The sequence below is a fragment of the Tubulanus polymorphus genome, chromosome 11, assembly GCF_964204645.1.
Source record: "Tubulanus polymorphus chromosome 11, tnTubPoly1.2, whole genome shotgun sequence".
NCBI lineage: Eukaryota > Metazoa > Nemertea > Palaeonemertea > Tubulaniformes > Tubulanidae > Tubulanus > Tubulanus polymorphus.
The window spans coordinates 13,589,097-13,610,994 of record NC_134035.1 but is presented as its reverse complement, the minus strand read 5'-3'; the positions used below and the strand labels follow the sequence as shown (position 1 = coordinate 13,610,994).

The following is a 21,898-nucleotide window of genomic DNA, read 5'->3' as shown; positions in this document are numbered from 1 at the left end:
TTTCATTGTGTTATAGAACAGACACCCGTTCATTAGTTCGAAGGAAGATTTTAAACTGCGTTCTGCTGTCATTGGATTATAATGTATGCGAGTAAGTATTGTTCCGATAGTAGCAGCAGCTGTATTAAATTAATCAGCCCCGGTTCTTGATTTAAATAACCGACCGAGTCAACCGAAAGTTCATATTCAAAATATCATCCCGAAATATCATCGTAGCGATTAGTATTCGAGAGAGAGGGGGAGAGAGAGGGGCGGAGTTAACTGAGACTGTGAGAACTACAGACAAAGAGAGGGAGAGAGGAATGTGTAGAGTGAAATACCGGTACAGGGAGACCACGGGGTAAGAGGAGAGGGCAGAAAGAGACAGGGAGAGAATAGAGAGCGAGTGGAGAGGGAGAATGAGAAGAGGAGAAAGTTTAAGAGAGAAGAAAGAGGATGATAGTGAAATTTAAGAGAGAAAAAGAGGAGAAAAAGGATGATAGTGAGAGAGGAAAATGAGGGAGAGTGAAAAAAGAGGGAAGAGAGAGGGAGAGAGAGGTGAAAGGAAAGAGGAAGAGATGGAGAGAAGAGAGAGTTTTAGATTAATTGCGTTAGCCCAGCATCAGCAATCAATGTATAGTGGGCAGATATTCGAATGAATGAACAATCATCAACCTTATTACGTTCAAACCGCTGAACATAAAACAACATCTCCTCCGTCAGCAACCATCACTATTATTTGTTACCGAGATACGACGACATTGTTGCAAATTTCCGCCTTTCTATCGTCGTGGAGACGCTTTAAAACGTTGCCGTCGTCGAGCGAGCCTCGATTGAATTCAGATACCTCAATAACTCATATCAAACGTTCATCTCAAGATGGGTTTTGTTTTTTGAGTTATTGCGATTCTTAAAGCGCTTCTAGAATACAGGCTGTCATCCGTTAGAACAACGTCAGAATCTAATACAGATCAAGGAATTGAAAAATTTCCACATATTTCCGGGAAACACTTGACCAAAACTTCACTAAATTCATTGGTAATTTTCCGGACTCTTGACCAAAAATTCCCTGATTAAACTATAAGATATTTTCAGTTGATGGCCGTTTATTATCAGGAGAATCCTTGTGTCACTCGTCACCAGCAAGAACAACAAGACACCAAAAATTAAAATTCCCTGATTGAATTACAAGATATCCTCAGTGAGGGCTGTTTCTTATCAAGAGGTTCCTTGTGTCACTCATCAACAGCAAGAACAACAAGACACCAAAAATTCAATCCCTGATTAAATTATATGATATCCTCAGTGAGGGCTGTTTCTTATCAAGAGGTTCCTTGTGCCACTCATCACCAGCAAGAACAACAAGACACCAAAAATACGTACAAATTTCCCATGATTTTCAAGAAAAGATTCAGAACTCGTTGATTTCACTGATGCTGATAAACAAATGTAAGATGTGAATATATTCAGTGAGAATGTTTAAACAGATTTCTTCATCGCACAGGTTTTTGTTCAATCTCTAAAATCTGTGAGTCGATAAGTTTCAGAATGATGATGAATTTATTATAATGAAATTCCGCTCGACTGAATTCAAGTTCTTATATTACAATTGTAGGAGTTCAATGAAGCGTTTTCACTAGCCTGAAGCTAGAGCGCACATATGGTGTAAACACCACCAGTAATCCATTCTCTCTCTCTTCCCTTCCTCTCGTCCTCCAATCGCACCCTGATGACACTCTGTCTGATGATTATATCCGATTATTTAAATATCAAACTAACTGATAAATTTCTGAGACATTGCTAGGTTTGCTCAGATGGACAAACCCCCGCCCCCTGGAGTTAGATCCTTGGCTTAGTTTTGGGATAATACAAAAGATCATGCGTACAGCCCCAGTGAGCTAGGTCAGGGCTTAGACATAAGACCGTTCTAAGACCAACTTAGTTCTATAGCCAATCTAACAAATTAAGACCAGTCTTAAGAATCAAGACCACTTTTGGTCTTAAGTTTTGACTATGGGAACCGGCCCCTGGTCCACTGGATCCAGTTGCACTGTTGCGACGTTAGTCTTAAAGTGGTCTTAAAACATAAGGCTGGTTTTAACGTGTCAAATTGACTACAGAACTAAATTGAGCTTAAATAAGACTGATCTTAAGTTATCAGATTGACTAGAGAACTAAGAAGGTGATCTATTTTTCTGTAAAATGAGCAGAACCCCAGCGAGCTAGGTGATCAAAGCTGCACATTAATGACGTAAGTCTAAAAGTGGTCTTAAACCTTTAGACTGGTCTTAAGTTTGAAGTTGTAAGATTTGTGATAGAACCAAAACGAGCTTAAGTAAGACTAGTCGAAAGTTGTAATCATGTTTATAGAACCAAGTCGAAGGTCACAATACGTTGTGTGTGTGGATGGTGAATATTAGTCGTATAATAATTGGTCATCTTTCTTTCTGCGAAACTCGCGGTCAATAAAAAACATTAGTAAATGTGAAAACTGGCGGAACTGATCAAATTAATAACTTCAAACGCAAACACATTATTTATGATCGAACCCCCCCTTTCAGCCCCTCTCACCTCCCCTCACCCCCTGCTGTTTTATATCATCAAAGCCTCATGTAATATTTATCGGCGAAAATTAGCCACTGGTCAGAGAGAGAGAAAGATGAACAAATATGAAACATCAAAAAAACTGCTGGTTGGGAATCAATGCAGCTGTTTAGTTCTGAATAAAGCCACGTGGAGGCGACACTGTATGGATACACACACACGGTTTAGTGATGGATTTTAACAGTAGAGGGCAGTAGCGTACAGTGTATGACAGTTATCCCGGTCTGATGAAACACTGGATCCAATTTCACAGTTTTATTCAATCAGTAGTCCCCCCCACCGGATTGGTGGCAATGTCTGAGTAAGACAAGGTTTACTGTATTTTCTGTTACTGATCGGAATCCAGTTTCAAGAAAAACATTAATTCTAGTTCATGGTTTAGTCGCTTCTGGTTTAACTGCATGTTTTCGATGAGGACAGCAGCTCAAACTAAACCGTTTTAAACCTAAACCGGACACACAGATCTGATCTGATTAAAGTGTGTTCTACTTACGGTGGTTTTCACACGGAACACATGACAGTAATGATGACCTGTCTGTAAATCTTTAGTTATATACGCGAAGAAATTCATATCATCGGCGTCTTGACAAGCGCAGAATATATTACCGATCTCGTGTTCACAGATTACATTCTGAAATATATATACACATAACATTTACTGATACTGATACTGCATACTGATATCTTATCACGAATAATAAGAATGATCGAAGTTTGATTCAAACCGTCTCTCATTTCATGTACAGATAACATCGTAGATTTTGTACTATACAAGGCAATCGATTATCATTTCAATTATTAATATCATTATTATCCAGAACCCGCTTAATTACGATCATTTTGGGACCCGATGAAATTGATCTGGTTTATCAGAAATCCATATTAAACATATCATATTTTACATGTATTTTACTCCATTTTACAGAAAATGCATTTTTTTCATTCACTGCCCTTTATTCACTTAAAATTTATTAAGCTCTTTGGTGAACAGAAAGTTTTGAAGGTCTTACAAAATATCTCTTAGATTCTCACCCCCTGTGTAGAGTTGGGTACTGGGTGGGTTGAGTTTGGGCTGGTCGGGGTACGGGGTGGGTTGAGTTTGGGCTGGTCGGGGTACGGGGTGGGTTGAGTTTGGGCTGGTCGGGGTACGGGGTGGGTTGAGTTTGGGCTGGTCGGGGTACGGGGTGGGTTGAGTTTGGGCTGGTCGGGGAACGGGTACAGGGTGGGTTGAGTTTGGGCTGGTCGGGGTACGGGTACAGGTTGGGTTGAGTTTAGGCTGGTCAGGGTACGGGTACAGGGTGGGTTGAGTTTGGGCTGGTTAGGGTACGGGTACAGGGTGGGTTGAGTTTGGGCTGGTCAGGGTACGGGTACAGGGTGGGTTGAGTTTGGGCTGGTCAGGGTACGGGTACAGGGTGGGTTGAGTTTGGGCTGGTCAGGGTACGGGTACAGGGTGGCTTGAGTTTGGGCTGGTCGGGGTACGGGTACAGGGTGGCTTGAGTTTGGGCTGGTCGGGGTACGGGTACAGGGTGGGTTGAGTTTGGGCTGGTCAGGGTACGGGTACAGGTTGGGTTGAGTTTGGGCTGGTCAGGGTACGGGTACAGGGTGGGTACGGGTACAGGGTGGCTTGAGTTTGGGCTGGTCGGGGTACGGGTACAGGGTGGGTTGAGTTTGGGCTGGTCAGGGTACGGGTACAGGGTGGGTTGAGTTTGGGCTGGTCAGGGTACGGCCATATGGCTGCCTACAACACACCTGGAGTAAAAATGTTCATTTGAAAACCACAAAAATCTCAATCGTTGATTTAAAGAAATCTGTGTAAAGTTCATTCGACTCTCGACCCGAAATCCAGACAAATTATTCTTTATCAAACGTGAAAAACTATGAATGAACATCGGACGAGAAACTGAATAGGTTTCTAAATGATTAAACACAGAATCGAAGGTGATCATTAACGACACCTTTTCTAGACAGAATTTACTAGTAAATTACAGGTCGAAACGTGACGTTCCATAAACTTCAATTAACATCAATCATCTCGACACATGGACCGGACCAGCGGTTCGAACCGACCGACTGAACTTCAGCTGGTCAGCAAGCTGCGCCGAGAATTCTATATTGTTAATTTTATCGCTGACTGGACACTGGTCATTTCGCTGACCGTTCGAGCGTGATTATAGATACAATCAGGACACAATCGCACAAAGTCAAAACCGACGACGTTTTATTGTTGATTATTGAAAAACTGAACTGATAATAAAATCATGATGAGTCGCTCGGAGGCAACATGTGCACAGACCGCTCCTCATTATTCAGTTTATAGAGGTAACAAGGAGGTTATAGAGGTATTATAGAGGTTATATCAACTTTATTGACCATCATTATCATCATAATAAAATAATTATCCTTATCTCATATATTCAGTAAGTAAAATTGAACTTGATGAGGTCGTCATTTGTATAAAGTCGTCACATTACTGAAGTCATCTCTATTTTTTAGTCTCAATTTGTATTTCTAATTCAATTTACTAAGTGTAAGTCATCATTTGGATAAGTCGTCACATTACTGAAGTCATCTCTATTTTTGAGTCTCAATTTGTATTTCTAATTCAATTTACTAAGTGTAAGTCATCATTTGGATAAGTCGTCACATTACTGAAGTCATCTCTATTTTTTAGCCTCAATTTATAATTCCAATTCAATTAACAAAATGAAAGTAATCATTTGGATAAGTCGTCAATGTAATGATTGTCATCACAACAACGATGACTTAAGAAGCAAAATTCACATAGTTTGTGTGTAACTATGACATTTACTAATCGACGAATTGTGAAATATAAAGATTGTTTTATCGACAAAATTGTCCGAAATAATCTTTGCGTCAGTTTAATAAAGAAAGACATGATAAAAACTAGAATAATAAAAGCAGGTTGATTGTGATGATTGTGATGATTGTGATGATTGTGTTATCGTTTATTACGCTGTAATCAACTGACAGGAACTAATGTCGATAGTGTTAACTCAAACAGAACTTATTGAATTAACTAGCTAGAACTAATCCGTTATCTGAAACCAACTGAACTTTGACAATAATCATGAGTTTTATAGTTGAAACATCAGATTTCGGATATAGATATATCGCACACACTTTTAACTCTAGGAACCACCAAAAAACGTGCAAAAAAGGTTTTTTTTAGGAAAACATTACCAGTTATCGAAATGTCTCAAGATCACTTTTTATTTCATATTTAATTTTAGAATCATAAGAAAAATTTATCTTTTCGATTTGAGGAAAGAATTAGCAGTAATCAAAATGCCACTTTTAATTTCGACTTTAATTCAGGAGCCATAAAAATAAACATTCAAATAATTCTTAACTTGAATTTTGCTTTGGGAGAAATTTGACAATTTTTTTTTTGAAGTAGATTTGTTTGGTTCAGGAATTATTTTCAACTTCACTGAAAATTCCACGTGAAAAAAAAAAAAATGGCATCAGAATTTGTAAAGGGATAAAAACAAATATTAAATTCTCATTTGAAAATATTTAAAGAAATCGAAAAAATAAGCTTTACTTTAACTGCCTTCTCCCTCCTGTCCTCCCTCCTATCTATAAATGCAGTTTGTACAGAAGGGTTATGTTGCGGTTGACAAATACAGAATTAGTTATGGACGATTATATTCTTGTATTCCTCGGGAAAATTACGTCAAAAGGAAATTATATACGCATCGTTAAAAAAAACCCCAAACAACAACTAAACTCCGACAGTTTTTACGACCATTTCTTATCGTGCGACTCAGTTTTGAAAATTCAGTCAAACGAGGAAGTGAGTTTTTTGGCAGTGTGAGAACCGAGCGCCCGCCGCGTCCGGGCAGCTGTAGCCGATCTACGGGCAGCGAGTGATTGATGATGACACGACAGAAAAACCATTAAAACTTCCGTAAATTCCAATTAAACAGTTTGTTGTTCGACGGGCGAGACCCGAACCGTCGAAACCTATAATTACTCGGATATCTGTACCGCGCGTTACGACGACGAGGTGTTAACTTTATCGGTCGCACAAAGACCCGCGCGGGACCGGTTTACGTATCGCCCGCGGGCTTTATACGCGTTAAACGGGTATCGTTTGTTGCCCGCGGGCACGACCGAGGCCCGCGGTCAGCTTTCAATAAACGAATCAAATAAAAACTCGCCCCGAAAAATATACAATCGCGCTAAGGCAATAAATGCAGTTTTTATGAATCGACACAACAATCGTCGCCGGGGGTTGTCAATGAATCGGGGAAATATCGAAGATGAATCTATCATTCTGTTGAATCGACTCGATGTCTCTAATAACCGTTATTACTGACGACAATTGGTCAAAAATGTGTTAATTTCAATCTCGGGAAGTGTTCGAAATTAATACCGTTGACGTATAATTTTCACAAGTTTTGCGATAAGAGATTTAACCCCAGAAATAATAAACTCACTGCTCTTTCAGTGTCCGCCCTCCTCCCATTCCTCTATCAATCTTCAGTCATTCATCTCAATTTCTATTAGTCGTTATTCAGAGGTGTTTTTTTCCAATAGTAAATAAGAGTTAAATCTTTGAATGATTGTTAATTACTGAGTTCATATTAGCACAGGGTCTCAGCTCTACATTTATCAGTTTAAATTCTAAAATGAGTTTAGTTTCAACGCTTTATTTGAAATAAAATCACGGTAAAATTTCAATCATGAATCGTGAAACTGAGGCCAGTGATTGTGGAACTGGATTCAGAGCTGTGGAAATGGATCCCGAGCTGTGGTACTGTGGTTTGATTTTTGTAGATTGCTACAAATATGAAGATGTTTTATCAATTATAATACAATTTCTGATATCAAATATATCTTTATGACAGCAAGTTTTACTGAACTCTGATCGTCCCCCCTCACAATCAACTACTATCAGGTGACCCCCTGTCAGTCAACCACTCACAGTTGACTCAAATGTCAGTCGACTCCAGTGTCTCAGTCAACTCCCTGTGTCAGTCGACTCACGGCATCAGTTTTAATTTTCTCTTTAATATACGGTATATTATTAGCATATATAGCGATTGATAAATGATCTCTGTTTTCTCTTCTCTCATTTATTATAAGTTGTCAGATAAAATGACAGTTCACAATAATCTCACTTCACTCAAGGGAATTTCAGGTCAATCTATGAAACATGTACTGAATCAGTGAACCACATAATTCAATTTCACAAATATCTGAATAATCTCGAAAACCAGCAATCTCAGAGTAGTACCCCCCGGTGGTCTTAGGATAGCCCTGACAGGCTAAAGAGCAGTCTCAGGGTTCACTCAGCATCTCTAGAGTACCCCTAGCAGTTTTTAGAGTACCCAGTCTCAGGATAAAGCAAACTTTAGTGCGACAATGCTACAGGTAGCACAGTGAACCTGATAATAAGGAACTCTAGTAATCAGGAATTGAATGGTGGGTATTATCAGTGAATACAGTATTTGAAAACCAGTTACCACACCTGACTGGTCACCTTACACCTGACTGGTCACCTCACAGCTGACTGGTCACCCACACTGACCAGACAGTCTTCCAAACTGTATCATTCACCAGACCTCTGTGGTCTAGTGGTAAGGCTCAGGGTTTGCAATCTGTGGACCCAGGTTCAAATCCCGTAGAGGGCTAGAGTTGAGGAGCTAGGGTTAGGGTTAATCGGTGGCTGACTAAGGGTTACGGCTACCTGGGATAGAGGCTCTGTTGACCGTAGGGCTAGGGTTAGGGTTAGGGTTACAGTTTCATGGACAGGTGGAGCTATTACTAGGGGAAAGTAAGACCGGGAATGTAGATAGCAAGGTGGGCAGGTTCGGAACTTTTACTCAAATTTTCAAACAGTTAAAGAATATCTTTTAGGTGACACTTACCTTTGATTTGGCATCGATGAACTTCACACCTCGGTAAAATATAGACAGTATTATACTGGGAACTTTTTGTATACTGTCGGTCATTCTCTGGAAATTAAAATATAAAACAAAATATAACCATTGAGAACTAAGATTGATTTCATTTGATAGAATTCACAAAATTATAAAAAATTTATGAAATAATTGATAAAAATGATAGAAAAATGGCCACAATTATCATTAGAAAACGTTCGGAGCTCAACATGGACCAATTCTACATGGACCGGTTTTAAACGGACCAGTTCCAATAAGAGACCAGTTCAAATTAGTTCATTTTCAGTAACTATAACTCAATAAGTTAAAATTGTAAAATCATTTCATTTTCAATAACTCAAATTGTACAACATTTCTTAGAGCCAATTGTTAAGAATAGTTGTGAGTTTAAATTTCATTTCTCAACTGCATCTTATACATTCTGGTAACAAAGGATTCAATTCAACTGATATTTAACGATAACATAAACACATGTGAAACTAGTATCAATTTCATCCAGAGATGAACAACTTGAATACAAGGATTAAACACACGGACAGATGTGACTCCTCCGATGCCCTCCAGCTAAAATCACTGACTGACTGACTGACTGACTCGGAGCTCTCCACTGAGAGATTCCATCACTAACTCATTACATCATTAAACAATGAAAGCCAAACACACACAAAGCAAACTTGAGTCTCACCCTAAACCACCATCCCCTCCCCTCTATATCATCATCACCATCCCCTCCCCTCTATATCATCATCACCATCCCCTCCCCTCTATATCATCATCACCACCCCCTCCCCTCTATATCATCATCACCATCCCCTCCCCTCTATATCATCATCACCATCCCCTCCCCTCTATATCATCATCACCATCCCCTCCCCTCTATATCATCATCACCATCCCCTCCCCTCTATATCATCATCACCATCCCCTCCCCTCTATATCATCATCACCATCCCCTCCCCTCTATATCATCATCACCATCCCCTCCCCTCTATATCATCATCACCATCCCCTCCCCTCTATATCATCATCACCATCCCCTCCCCTCTATATCATCATCACCATCCCCTCCCCTCTATATCATCATCACCATCCCCTCCCCTCTATATCATCATCACCATCCCCTCCCCTCTATATCATCATCACCATCCCCTCCCCTCTATATCATCATCACCATCCCCTCCCCTCTATATCATCATCACCATCCCCTCCCCTCTATATCATCATCACCATCCCCTCCCCTCTATATCATCATCACCATCCCCTCCCCTCTATATCATCATCACCATCCCCTCCCCTCTATATCATCATCACCATCCCCTCCCCTCTATATCATCATCACCACCCCCTCGTAATCAACACAATAGAATAAGTGAAATCAGAAATATGAGAAATCAACAAACTGTGTCCGTCAGTTTCACCACTGTGAGTACAATACACGGTCCAGTTTCACAGTTGTGAGTTAGAATCAACTCTGAAATCAGGATTCAGTTCCACAGTTGTGAGTAAGAGTTAACTCTGAACTCAGGATCCAGTTCTACAGTTGTGAGTAAGAGTTAACTCTGAACTCATGATCCAGTTCTACAGTTGTGAGTAAGAGTTAACTGTGAACTCAGGATCCAGTTCTACAGTTGTGAGTCAGAGTTAACTCTGAACTCATGATCCAGTTCTACAGTTGTGAGTAAGAGTTAACTCTGAACTCTGGAGCCAGTTCTACAGTTGTGAGTAAGAGTTAACTCCCCAGGACCCAGTTCCCAACCCTTGATTCTTTCCCTGATTTATGTGATTCTCTTATGATTCGTTGAATTGTTAAACTCTTATTGTTTCCGTCTGCTCGGTCGATTGCTTCCATCGTCAACGACAACAAACGCTGACAAGTTGTTTAATTGAATCAAGGTGATCTCTAACATTTCGTGCCTTGAAACGACTACTGTTAGTTAACAACTTCATTAACTCATAATAAACGTTGCTTTAGTCAAAAAAACTAACAACACATAAAAAATATTAGTCAAACAAAAACAGTTCGAGGAAACACCAGCAGCAGCAACGAGAGCATCAGCAGTGAGAAGGTCTGGGATAAAAACCACAATGAAATACAAACCTTTAAACGCTCCCAATATCGCAGCTTGAAAACAAACATATTTAGTTCTATTATATACAACCAGGTGGCAGTATAGTATAGACAGTCGAGCGTGCGGTTTCATATCACGAAACCAGATGGCGCCGGTGTACGGTACATACCTTCATTTTAACGATTGATTCTTTTGTCGATTCGAGGCCATTTAATTCTTTAACTAAAGTTGATCCCAAATACTGTAAATAATCATAAACAATATTTTAGTAAAAGCTGAAATGACTGATGGTCAATTAAAGCTGAAATGACTGATGGTCGAGTGTTTCACATCAATGGTTATAATACTCACATGTGCGTTGTAGTTACAGCAGCCTTTTATAAGTACATCAGGAGTATGATGCCATCCTTTTATCAAATCAGATTTTACAGTCATAGTCGCATTCGGAGGTCGCATATCGATATTACTGTAACTGATATTGCGCTGCTGCTGCTGCTGCTGCTGATGCTGCTGCAACCCAAAGCAAACAAATCAATTACATTTTAGTCCAACATAGAACCAAACTCGTATCTGCTGGTCATAGAGCATTTTACCCATGTGCACTATTTCTTTGGAATAAGTTACCAATTTTTAGTCCATCCTTAGATGCTTTTAAATGAAGACTTTTTACCATAGCTTAGTTAAAACTGTTGTTTTACAATTTTTTAATTCATGCATCTTATTTTGTCAGCCAAAAGGTGTATAATTCTATATGGAATTATGGCAATAAATAATTATCAATATTCATTTTAACTGAAAGCTTCCTGATAGATGTGGGGACACCCCCTAAATCTGCCCTTGACCCGTAGGGGTAACTCTGATACCCGGCCTATAAAACCGGGCACTGGAATAAGGTAGTCGATAGTGATACGTGGAACACTAAAACGCCGTTTTTATACGAACCTTCGTGGAATCCAGATCCGAGTCCGGCGAGGAATCGTTAGATGGCGATCTGATTGTTGCGTTCTGATGTTGATCCGTTCCTGGTGGATTAAACGGAGTAATTCCCGTATAATCCCGGAATAAACTTACATCCGGATCGGAATCTCTTATCAACGGATTTAAACTCCAACTCTGAAAATATCGAAACGATATATCGTAAAACATTCAGAGATTTTCAGTGCAGAATTTTCAGTGTTTTACTCGATATTTTCCAATAAAAATAAAATCAACGCGTTTAAAATTCATTTTTATTATTTATTTGAGTTTTATTGATCACTCATACGCCATCTATTGGAGTTTATTGATTATCAGAAGATTGTCCGCCATTATCTAGTTCATTCAACCATATATAGGTGGCATGACGTACACATCATTTTGGCTATCATCATTAAGAATCTGGTGTGTGGTACGAGGCAAGCGCAAATCACTTGTTTCAGTCGAAAGATGATTTTACAGGGTGCAATTTCATGACCAAGATTTCTCTACGTGATTCAAATGTGATTTTAGTCTGGCGTTGGATTTGATTGAGGTGCGTCTGGCCACAGAGTTCGTGCGTCAGTCTGATCCCGGGGGGGGGGGAGGAGGGGGGCACATACACACCACATGCAACATACACGTAAGAACTATCAACAAATAAACTACAAAAAATCTAAAACTATCGGAAAGGTAAAAAGATGATTTTTTTGGGGGGGGGGGGAGGAAAGAAATCAAATTCTGTGAATTGAATCTAGAGTTGAATGAGAATCAAGAACATAGAAACAACAACAGTGCAAATATATATACATTATATATAATAACCAGGGCTCAGTTTTATAGACTGGTATTATCTTTAACCCGGGGACTAACTTAATTCATTTTCAGTAGATTTTAGGTTTAAGTAGGGTTAAAGATAATACCAGTCTATAAAACTGGCCCCAGGGTTCTTATAAGTCACGGAATCCAACATTGTCTGATATTTAATTCCCTAATCTGTAAGGACCTGGTGTGTAACACATCATGGCAATACCTCAGTCGAATCAGAGGAGAAACTTGTCGGCTGAAAATAATTCATTTTATATTCATTATTTATCATAACTAACTTATTGATCAGGATTCAGTTCCACACTTCTGAACCCTAGTTCCACAGTTCTAGACTCCACAGTTCTGGACTCCACACCTCTGGGTTCCACAGTAGCCATTTCCACAGTCGTTTGCTGAATTTTGGTCAAATTAGTTCATATCTAGATGTTTCAAATACAAATTCTAAACGTGATATGTGGAACCAGATAAATGTGGAACCAGTGATATGTGGAACCAGAGAAATGTGGAACCAGTGATATGTGGAACCAGAGAAATGTGGAAACTAGTCCTTATTCAATGTGATGTAGATATTTGCTGGAATGTATTTGAGGAATAACGATACTCACTAAATTGCGTAAATCAACAGTCTGACCGAGTTCCTCTAGACTTTCATCGGCTAGATGACCTCCTAATGAAGCTAGAATCCGTTTCCGATGACCGAGTCTAGTGATGTCTAATACCTACAAAAATACATCCAAATACATTGTATCAATACCTCGTATACATTCAAATACATCTGAATACATTGTATCAATACCTCGTATACATTCAAATACATCTGAATACATTGTATCTATACCTGGTATGGATTCAGGGAGTTTTTGGGTCTTGTAAAAGACCCTTAAATATTTTTTTTAGTTTCACTTTTCTGAATGAATTCTTAAATTTTTACTGTCCAAGCACCGTATAACTGGTAGGTTATCTAACCCATCGTCCACCAATCTGTGACACCTTACTAATACCCCTCCACATTTACTTTCCAATGATCAAAATTACTCTTAAAGCTATCACAAGACCTTTAAACAGCAGTCCGTCAATCCACCCCAGGACTGGGTTTCATAGATGTGGACGCAAAATAGACCCTGGGAACATTTTGAAATTTATCAGTTATAACCATGGTTTATCATTGTTACTATGGTTAGGGAGTTACCCCTAGGAGTAACTTTGATACCAGTCTATGAAACCGGGCCTAGGTTTCTCATTGTTACTATGGTTAGGGAGTTACCCCTAGGGGTAACTTTGATACCAGTCTATGAAACCGGGCCTAGGTTTCTCATTGTTACTATGGTTAGGGAGTTACCCCTAGGAGTAACTTTGATACCAGTCTATGAAACCGGGCCTAGGTTTCTCATTGTTACTATGGTTAGGGAGTTACCCCTAGGAGTAACTTTGATACCAGTCTATGAAACCGGGCCTAGGTTTCTCATTGTTACTATGGTTAGGGAGTTACCCCTAGGAGTAACTTTGATACCAGTCTATGAAACCGGGCCTAGGTTTCTCATTGTTACTATGGTTAGGGAGTTACCCCTAGGGGTAACTTTGATACCAGTCTATGAAACCGGGCCTAGGTTTCTCATTGTTACTATGGTTAGGGAGTCACCCCTAGGGGTAACTTTGATACCAGTCTATGAAACCGGGCCTAGGTTTCTCATTGTTACTATGGTTAGGGAGTTACCCCTAGGAGTAACTTTGATACCAGTCTATGAAACCGGGCCTAGGTTTCTCATTGTTACTATGGTTAGGGAGTTACCCCTAGGAGTAACTTTGATACCAGTCTATGAAACCGGGCCTAGGTTTCTCATTGTTACTATGGTTAGGGAGTTACCCCTAGGGGTAACTTTGATACCAGTCTATGAAACCGGGCCTAGGTTTCTCATTGTTACTATGATTAGGGAGTTACCCCTAGGAGTAACTTTGATACCAGTCTATGAAACCGGGTCCTTGAATTCATGATGAAATTGATGCGTTTCATATAAAACAATATAGAATAAGGGATGAGAGAATATATGTAGATCTTACTGTAGTTAGTTCGAGTTCCCATAGTTTCCGCACTTTATTCATTGTTGTAAAATCGTGTTTATGAAACGTGTCGATGTATTCCGATAAACTCAACGATTTCAACCAATCATCAACGGCTATTTCATCTTCACTATCCTCCTCATTTTTACCACTCATACCTACAACACACGCACACGCAATAACAATCATATCTCAAGATTTGAGAGTATATAGCTGTGTTTACCCCTTTCAGTGCTAATTAATACCCTATAGTGCTGAAGATAATTTGAAAATGTTAAAAAATTCCACCCTAGTGTGTTGAATAATGGGAATTCCACTATAGTGCGTCTACACCCTGACGCGGTGTATCGTTAGTTACTAGTATTTCACAGTGTTTGACAGGTGCTGCCATTTTTACAAGAGAGATAATTACTAATTACATCGATACACTGCAATGCGGTGTACTAGCAAAGTCCATCACTGATTCGTACACCGCACTGCGGTGTAGACGCACTGAAAGGGTTAACCGGGTTTAGAATAAATAACTAGACGAGTAGTACTATATAGGTTAACTGTTCATTAGATGCGCAAGCTTTCACTACTAATGTATAGAAGCTTCATCAGGTGAATGAGTGTTAATAGATAATTAACCTACATAGTACTACTTGTCTGGTCATTTAAACATATCTCAGCAAGATGGTTCAGTATTTGAGTCATGACTCTAGCGGAATGTTTAATAATCGTACTGACCTATAGATGGCACCGGTGACATGAGTTTAACAGCTCCGAGTATCTGACCTCGATGAGTCTCGTTATAGATACCCATCTCTAAAATATCGGCCTCTTCCAATACGTTAGGTGCCTACAGTTCATAATATCATCATAATCATTATTATTATCATTAATTACCATATTTGGTGGCTTATTCAATGAAATATTCCTCTAAGGCACTTACATAAAACATTCATACAACATAAATTTAAAAAATTTTGATAAATAAAATTCGCTTTTAGTCTTTTAAGTTATTCATATAGTGGATTTTAAACTTATTTTCTATTCTACACGTCAACATGGTAAGAGTGTAACAGGGCTATTCTAATATTGATACATAATAAAAGTGCGGCTAGAACCAAAAGCTTGAATAAAAAGATATGAATAAGATAAGCTGATGTGAAATCGTTGAAATAGTATGAATCAGCTAGATTTATCTGATTTTGGATACGAGAGGCTTAAATCTACACGATGAAAATGAAAGTGATCGTTCGTTCGTTCGTTCGTTCGTTCGTTTCTTAGAAATGTAAAACTCTTACCATGAAATCCATATTATCGAAACCGTTGGCGATGAATAGATTTTCGTATTGTTCTAATTTCATCGATTCTAACCAATCACCGACGCTTATTACTTTACCAGCTCCTAACGGGTAGAAATATTATATACATCTGTGAATGAATGAACTGATTCAATGCGAACACTGTTCTTATTACTCTCAATAATGGTTAACCTAAAACTGTGGAACTGGATCCACACTCTGTACGCAATTCCACTGAATCCTATTCCACACACGTCTTGTGGTTCCATTAGCCCCGGGAACCAGTTCCACAGTTATGGATCCGACTGCTGTGCAATCCAGTTCCACATTTGAACACCTAACTATTGAACTTATGTTCCATACTCCATGACACAGTTCCACAATTCCACAGTTCCATATTTGATGTTTTAAGTTTGATTCAAGAGTTTTTTAAGAGTTCATATCCTAGAATCAAACTCAGTGGAACTGTGGAACTGTGTTTGTATCTCTAGACTTCAAATCTATTCATTGAACTCCGTGAAATTTCAAATCCACAGTTGAGAAAGTGGATCCCAATAAACTGGATGTGACGCTGTGTGTTGCAGCTGCTGCGGCTGTGGCTGCTGCTGCTGCTGCGGCTGCTGCTGCTTCTGCTGCTTACCTGAGATGAGTTTAGCAAATTCTTTGTCAAAATCGTTCATAAAAACTGATTCTCTATTCGTAATTCGACCTCCGAACGTAGCCATAATATCAGCAATCTACAAACATTGTATATAAATAAACATCTTGAATAAAATACAGCAAACAATCATTGATGAAACGAGTCTGTGTCCTGACAATATATACAGAATCCCACACTAATATAACGAGAAGATGAAGTCCGAAAAGTTTTGATTCAACATTTTGACTATAACCGAATAGTATTCCTGAAGATGACTATCAGGTTATAGTCGAAACGTTGCATCAATAAATAACTGGATTAATGGAACTTAACTCTGCGGGGTTCACCTTTTCCTTAAATCAGTATGTGGGATTCTCTATATACAAATAAAGCAAAATCTGTACTCTGTAGAAATACATGCGTCCTGAAGCCAAATGAAAATATCCTTTGTTTGAATCTAGGTAACACCTAATACTGGATATAAATAAACCTTTGGAGCTACCTGGTTATTGAGTGGTATCTGTCTGAATGGTACCTGAATGGTACTTGTCTCAATCGTATTTGGCTGAGAGGTAGATGAGTGCAGTACCTGTCTAAATGGCACCTGTCATAGTATTGTCTGAGAGGTATCTCTGTCTGAGAGGTATCTCTGTCTGAGAGGTATCTCTGTCTGGGAGGTATCTCTGTCTGGGAGGTATCTCTGTCCGGGAGGTATCTCTGTCCGGGAGGTATCTCTGTCCGGGAGGTATCTCTGTCTGGGAGGTATTTGCCTGAGAGGTATCTCTGTCTGGGAGGTATCTCTGTCTGGGAGGTATTTGTCTGAGAGGTATCTCTGTCTGGGAGGTATCTCTGTCTGGGAGGTATTTGTCTGAGAGGTATCTCTGTCTGGGAGGTATCTCTGTCTGGGAGGTATCTCTGTCTGAGAGGTATATTTGTCTGAGAGGTATCTGTCTGAGAGTTATCTGTCTGAGAGGTATCTCTGTCTGGGAGGTATCTGTCTGAGAGTTAAACTTCTTGTTTTCTCTTTAAGCAAAATCTTGATAAAACATTCCTGTTTGTCTATACCATTAAACCTAAAGCTCATGCTAGATTTCACAGTATTTTGAGAGGGGGGAGGGGAGGAGGAGGGGGAGGAGGGAGGGAGGGAGGGGAGTGGGGGGTGGAGGGAGGGGGTGTTTAATACCTATAATCGAAGTGGAGAGAGGATAATCATTTATCGAACTCAATCGATGTCCGAGCAGTAAATTAAATATATCTGAAATCTAAAACATCGATTTAAATCATTAAACCTCTGAGAATCACTGTTAGAATAAAATCAATTGAATTGAATTGACTATACCTCGTTCCATTCGTCGGATTCATCTCGTTGCTGATTGGTCGATTTCTGTTTCCGTAGTTTCACCGGTGTTTCAACGGCCGAGTCGGCGTCGCTGCTCTCCGAGACCGGCGATCGTAACGGCGACATCGCCCCCTGTGAACCGGTCGGTGAATTACGCTCGATGTCCGAAACTCGATCTCGCACCGATTTAACGACAGCCGATTGTTGCGTCTGCTCGCCGTCGTCGTCGGGGGAGACGAATACGTCGTCGCCGGGCGATTCTAGTAGCGGATCGAAAGCCACGTAAAATAATCCGGGAGTAGAATTACGTTTAACTCTAGGAGTAACAGCGCTAGTCGCCGGTTCACCTCCGTAGATAGTTTTAGCTCGTTTTAGACCCTTCGGTTTCGATCCTTTCAATAAACCTTAAATTAAAGATAATCACCTTTAGTTTTAGAGGAGCCACGTAATAAATAAACCGGTTAATGAGTTTTATTAGAAATTAAGAGCTTTCGCAACTAACGTTTATTTCAACCTGACTTGTTGAGTGCCCCACATCAGGTACCTGCCTAGGTCAGTTAGTTTTGGTAGTACATTCCTGATAAAAGTCTTAATAGGACCAGAAAGGAAAGGCAGTCGACCTAAATCATCATTTTTTAATCCATTTGAAACTGTATTGAAGGATATCCAAAAAGTCTTCATTGAAAGGTGGTGCTAATAAGACTTTTATCATGTATGTACCACCCAGACTGACTGAGCTAGGCAGGGACCTGATGTGGGACTCTCAAGTCCAGTTGAAATAAACATCAGTGTATTGAGTCGCTTCATCCAGGACAAAGAGTTAATGTTGATGGAGAAACAACAACAGTAATCATCACTTAAAACTGATTCTCTATCCGTAAACCCCAATCGGTTTTATAGGTGATAATTTTCGAAAAATTAATGAAAATAAACGTAATAGAGAGAACGGAGAGAAGTGAATAGGATTATTAGTAAAACAAACAGTGAGAAATATAGATCAGGAGCCTTTTCAACAGTTATGACCAGTCTAAATTCATTTTTGTTCTATAGCCGATCTAACAACGTAAGACCAGTCTAAGCTCATTAATTCCATATCCAATCTAACGGCATAAGACCAGTCTAAACTCATTTCTATAACCAATCTAACAACTTAAGACCATTCTAAGCTCATTTTGGTTCTATAACCAATCTAACAACGTAAGACCAGTGTAAGCTCATTAATTCCATATCCAATCTAACGGCATAAGACCAGTCTAAACTCATTTCTATAACCAATCTAACAACTTAAGACCATTCTAAGCTCATTTTGGTTCTATATCCAATCTAACAACTTGAGACCAGTCTAAACTCATTTCTATAACCAATCTAACAACTTAAGACCATTCTAAGCTCATTTTGGTTCTATAACTAATCTAACAACTTGAGACCGGTCTTGAAGATCTGAAACCACTTTTGGAGATTAGTCTCCGCTGTCCAAATGGCCCCTGAACCTGACAGGAACTACTGCGGCTCGTGACTAGAATGGTGAAAAATCTAGAATAGTTGAAAACTATAAATAAAAGCATTAATAAAGTGTTAATAATAACAGGCTACAAGAGATGAGTATTAGAAAGAGACGAATAGCTGAGAGTCTTTAGAGTGCTGGTAGCTTCTGCATGTTGTTGTTCAATCTAATATGGGAGACAGTGGGGCTGGGGAAGGCATCACGGAGCATGCATTCAATTTCATACATCCTTCAACTTCACATCAACAAGTTTCATCGGTTTGTAGATTAAATACAAATCCCACTGAAACAATTATAAGTTTATTTTCGCAACTGTTTCGTCACATTTTAACTCAGATGATTGGATTTAGAAGCACTGCGCGAATATCAAACAAGATTCATTGTCGATTGAGGCATTTTTATTCCACAATGCAACGCGTTTCTTATCAAATATATTCTCGAAGGCTGTTTTTTTGTTTTCAAACAATGGATGAGGATGTCAATCAGAGCAGGGACACAAACGAGGGAAGGTTCTATCCCTCCACCCCTCGGTTTGAAGGATGAACTATCCCGGTACAAACACAACACTGAAAGCTATCCATCTAGAATACACAGAACTATTAAACACTTACAATCGATAGATTCTTCTACGATGAGATTTTATAAAGAAATAAAATAGAGAAAAAGAGAGAGAGAGAGTTTTAGATGATTATATATAAGATATGCATTCATTACTGAGCCCGGTTTTAACTTCAAACCCTAACTGTTAATATTACTATGTATCAGCAGAGTTTGGTTTAGTTTAAGTCAGATTTAGGACCCAGCTGGTTCCTCAGTTGAGACTTAAGTCCAAAAATGGTCTTAAATTCTAAGACTGGTCTTAAGTTGTTAGATTGTTTATAGAAATAACATGGTCTTAAATTGGTCTAAAATCTAAGCCATGACTATGGAACAAGCACCAGTTGCACAGTCAGTCATGGCTTAGATTTTAGACCAGTCTAAGAACATATTAGTTCTATAGCCAATCTAGTAACTAAAGACCAGTCTTTAGGTTTAAGACAACTTTTGGACTTCAGTCACAACTGTGCAACCAACCCCTGGGCCAGTTGCTCAAATGTTGTTTAGAGTTAACCAGTGGATAGTTGACATAGTGACAATTAAAACTTCATTTACTATGGAATTTATGCGCCGGTTATTTTAACTAACTTTTGAGCAACTGGCCTCAGTTTTAAGATGTAAGACCACTGCAACTGGGCCATGGTTACAGTTTAAGCAGACCCAGCTGGACTCGGGGCTAGCGTCAGTAAAACCAGACCCTGGTATCACTGAACAACCTCAACATGAATATAGAATATAGATATGATATTAGTAAGTACCGATGTTGTGGAATAGAGTCTATAATGTATTTTACCTATGAACGGATTTTCATCCGAATATTTCACAGTTTCCGATTCGTCCGCCGTCTGCCCCTCGTCGATCGTTTCCGTAGTAACCGGCGTCGTCGTATCGGCGGCAGACGATGTTTCCAGATCGCGTGATCGACGCTTCTCCTAAAAAAACATCGAATAATTCGTAAATAATAAAATAATAATGATAATAAAATCTATTCTTATAAAGCGTTTAACCCTTTCAGTGCTGACTAATCAATATCCTATAGTGCTGAAGATAATTTGAAAATTCTGAATAATTCCACCCTAGTTTGTTGAATAACGGACGTACCACTGTAGTGCGTCTACACCGCGGCGCGGTGTATCGTTAGTTACTAATATTTCACTATGTTTGACAGGTCCTGCCATCTTTCAGTAGAGATAAAAACTAATTACTAATTACATCAATACACCGCAGTGCGATGTACTAGCAAAATCCATACCACTGATACGTACACTGCACTGCGGTGTAGACGCACTGAAAGGGTTAATCTTATAATGACTCAGAGCGCTTTACAGAAAAATATTCAACAAAACAGATAGTTTGAAATACAATATTTTCTTGAGCTAAAACATTTCAGTTGTAAGTTTCATTAAAGATATGTGCTTTAAGTCTCTTCTTGAAGATTTGAATCGACTCACTCTCCCGAACATGTTAAATCACTGATGGTGACTGGTGTACTGTCATATTGATTTAAGTATTTCACAGTTAATGAGCTAAACCCACAGTTGATGATTTAACTGTTTATTCTAACAGTTTGATTTTTGTTTCTTCGATGATGAAGTTCAGTGAAAACTTTGCAAACCATCCGAACATGAATAGTTAAATCATCAACCGCACGTTTTGTCCATTTAACATCTCGAGGTCACAAGGCAAAGATACTGTCTTCCTGTTTGAGAAAATTGTGTCCGTGTTTTAAGCGTTTATATTCTAGGATAAACTGTAAGTGTTTTATCAACTTACCCATAGTAATAAATACATCTACATCGAAACATACTAACCATAAATCAACGAACACAGTTTTTATAATTCATTGGTTTTACGATTTACAAAATCCCTGCGCACCGAGGCTAATAGTTTACTTCAACGTTTCGACTATACACTAATTGTGATCTTCAGGAATACTTAAGTTATAACAAAATTATGAGATATTTCATACAGTCCAGAAAAAAAGACTGATTAAGCAATATGATGTGCTACAAACTGGCGTTACTGAAGATGACTATTATGATATAGTCGAAATATCGAATAAACTACACACCCCAAGGAAACATTTCAGACTCTTTTTATTCTTAGT

General features: G+C 39.1%; 1 protein-coding gene across 10 annotated transcripts in view; it reads right to left on the bottom strand.

The window, feature by feature from the left end:
• The window catches only part of LOC141913248 (uncharacterized), a 47,973-nt gene that overhangs the window by 14,863 nt on the left and 11,212 nt on the right, over nucleotides 1–21,898 (bottom strand). For 3 of the 10 annotated variants that reach the window (XM_074804712.1, XM_074804713.1, XM_074804716.1), the window contains exons 11-25: nucleotides 21,565–21,582; nucleotides 20,585–20,723; nucleotides 17,691–18,094; nucleotides 16,352–16,448; nucleotides 15,712–15,815; nucleotides 15,152–15,263; nucleotides 14,423–14,580; nucleotides 12,970–13,083; nucleotides 12,570–12,599; nucleotides 11,525–11,695; nucleotides 10,934–11,092; nucleotides 10,752–10,823; nucleotides 10,612–10,635; nucleotides 8,481–8,567; nucleotides 3,077–3,214 (exon numbers count right to left, since the gene is read on the bottom strand). In XM_074804712.1, the coding sequence (XP_074660813.1) occupies nucleotides 3,077–3,214; nucleotides 8,481–8,567; nucleotides 10,612–10,635; nucleotides 10,752–10,823; nucleotides 10,934–11,092; nucleotides 11,525–11,695; nucleotides 12,570–12,599; nucleotides 12,970–13,083; nucleotides 14,423–14,580; nucleotides 15,152–15,263; nucleotides 15,712–15,815; nucleotides 16,352–16,448; nucleotides 17,691–18,094; nucleotides 20,585–20,723; nucleotides 21,565–21,582 (1,827 nt within the window). Of the gene's footprint in view, nucleotides 1–3,076; nucleotides 3,215–8,480; nucleotides 8,568–10,611; nucleotides 10,636–10,751; nucleotides 10,824–10,933; nucleotides 11,093–11,524; nucleotides 11,696–12,569; nucleotides 12,600–12,969; nucleotides 13,084–14,422; nucleotides 14,581–15,151; nucleotides 15,264–15,711; nucleotides 15,816–16,351; nucleotides 16,449–17,534; nucleotides 17,614–17,690; nucleotides 18,095–20,584; nucleotides 20,724–21,564; nucleotides 21,583–21,898 lie in introns of all 10 variants that reach the window. The other 7 variants (XM_074804720.1, XM_074804714.1, XM_074804715.1 and 4 more) reach the window with 7 other exon arrangements.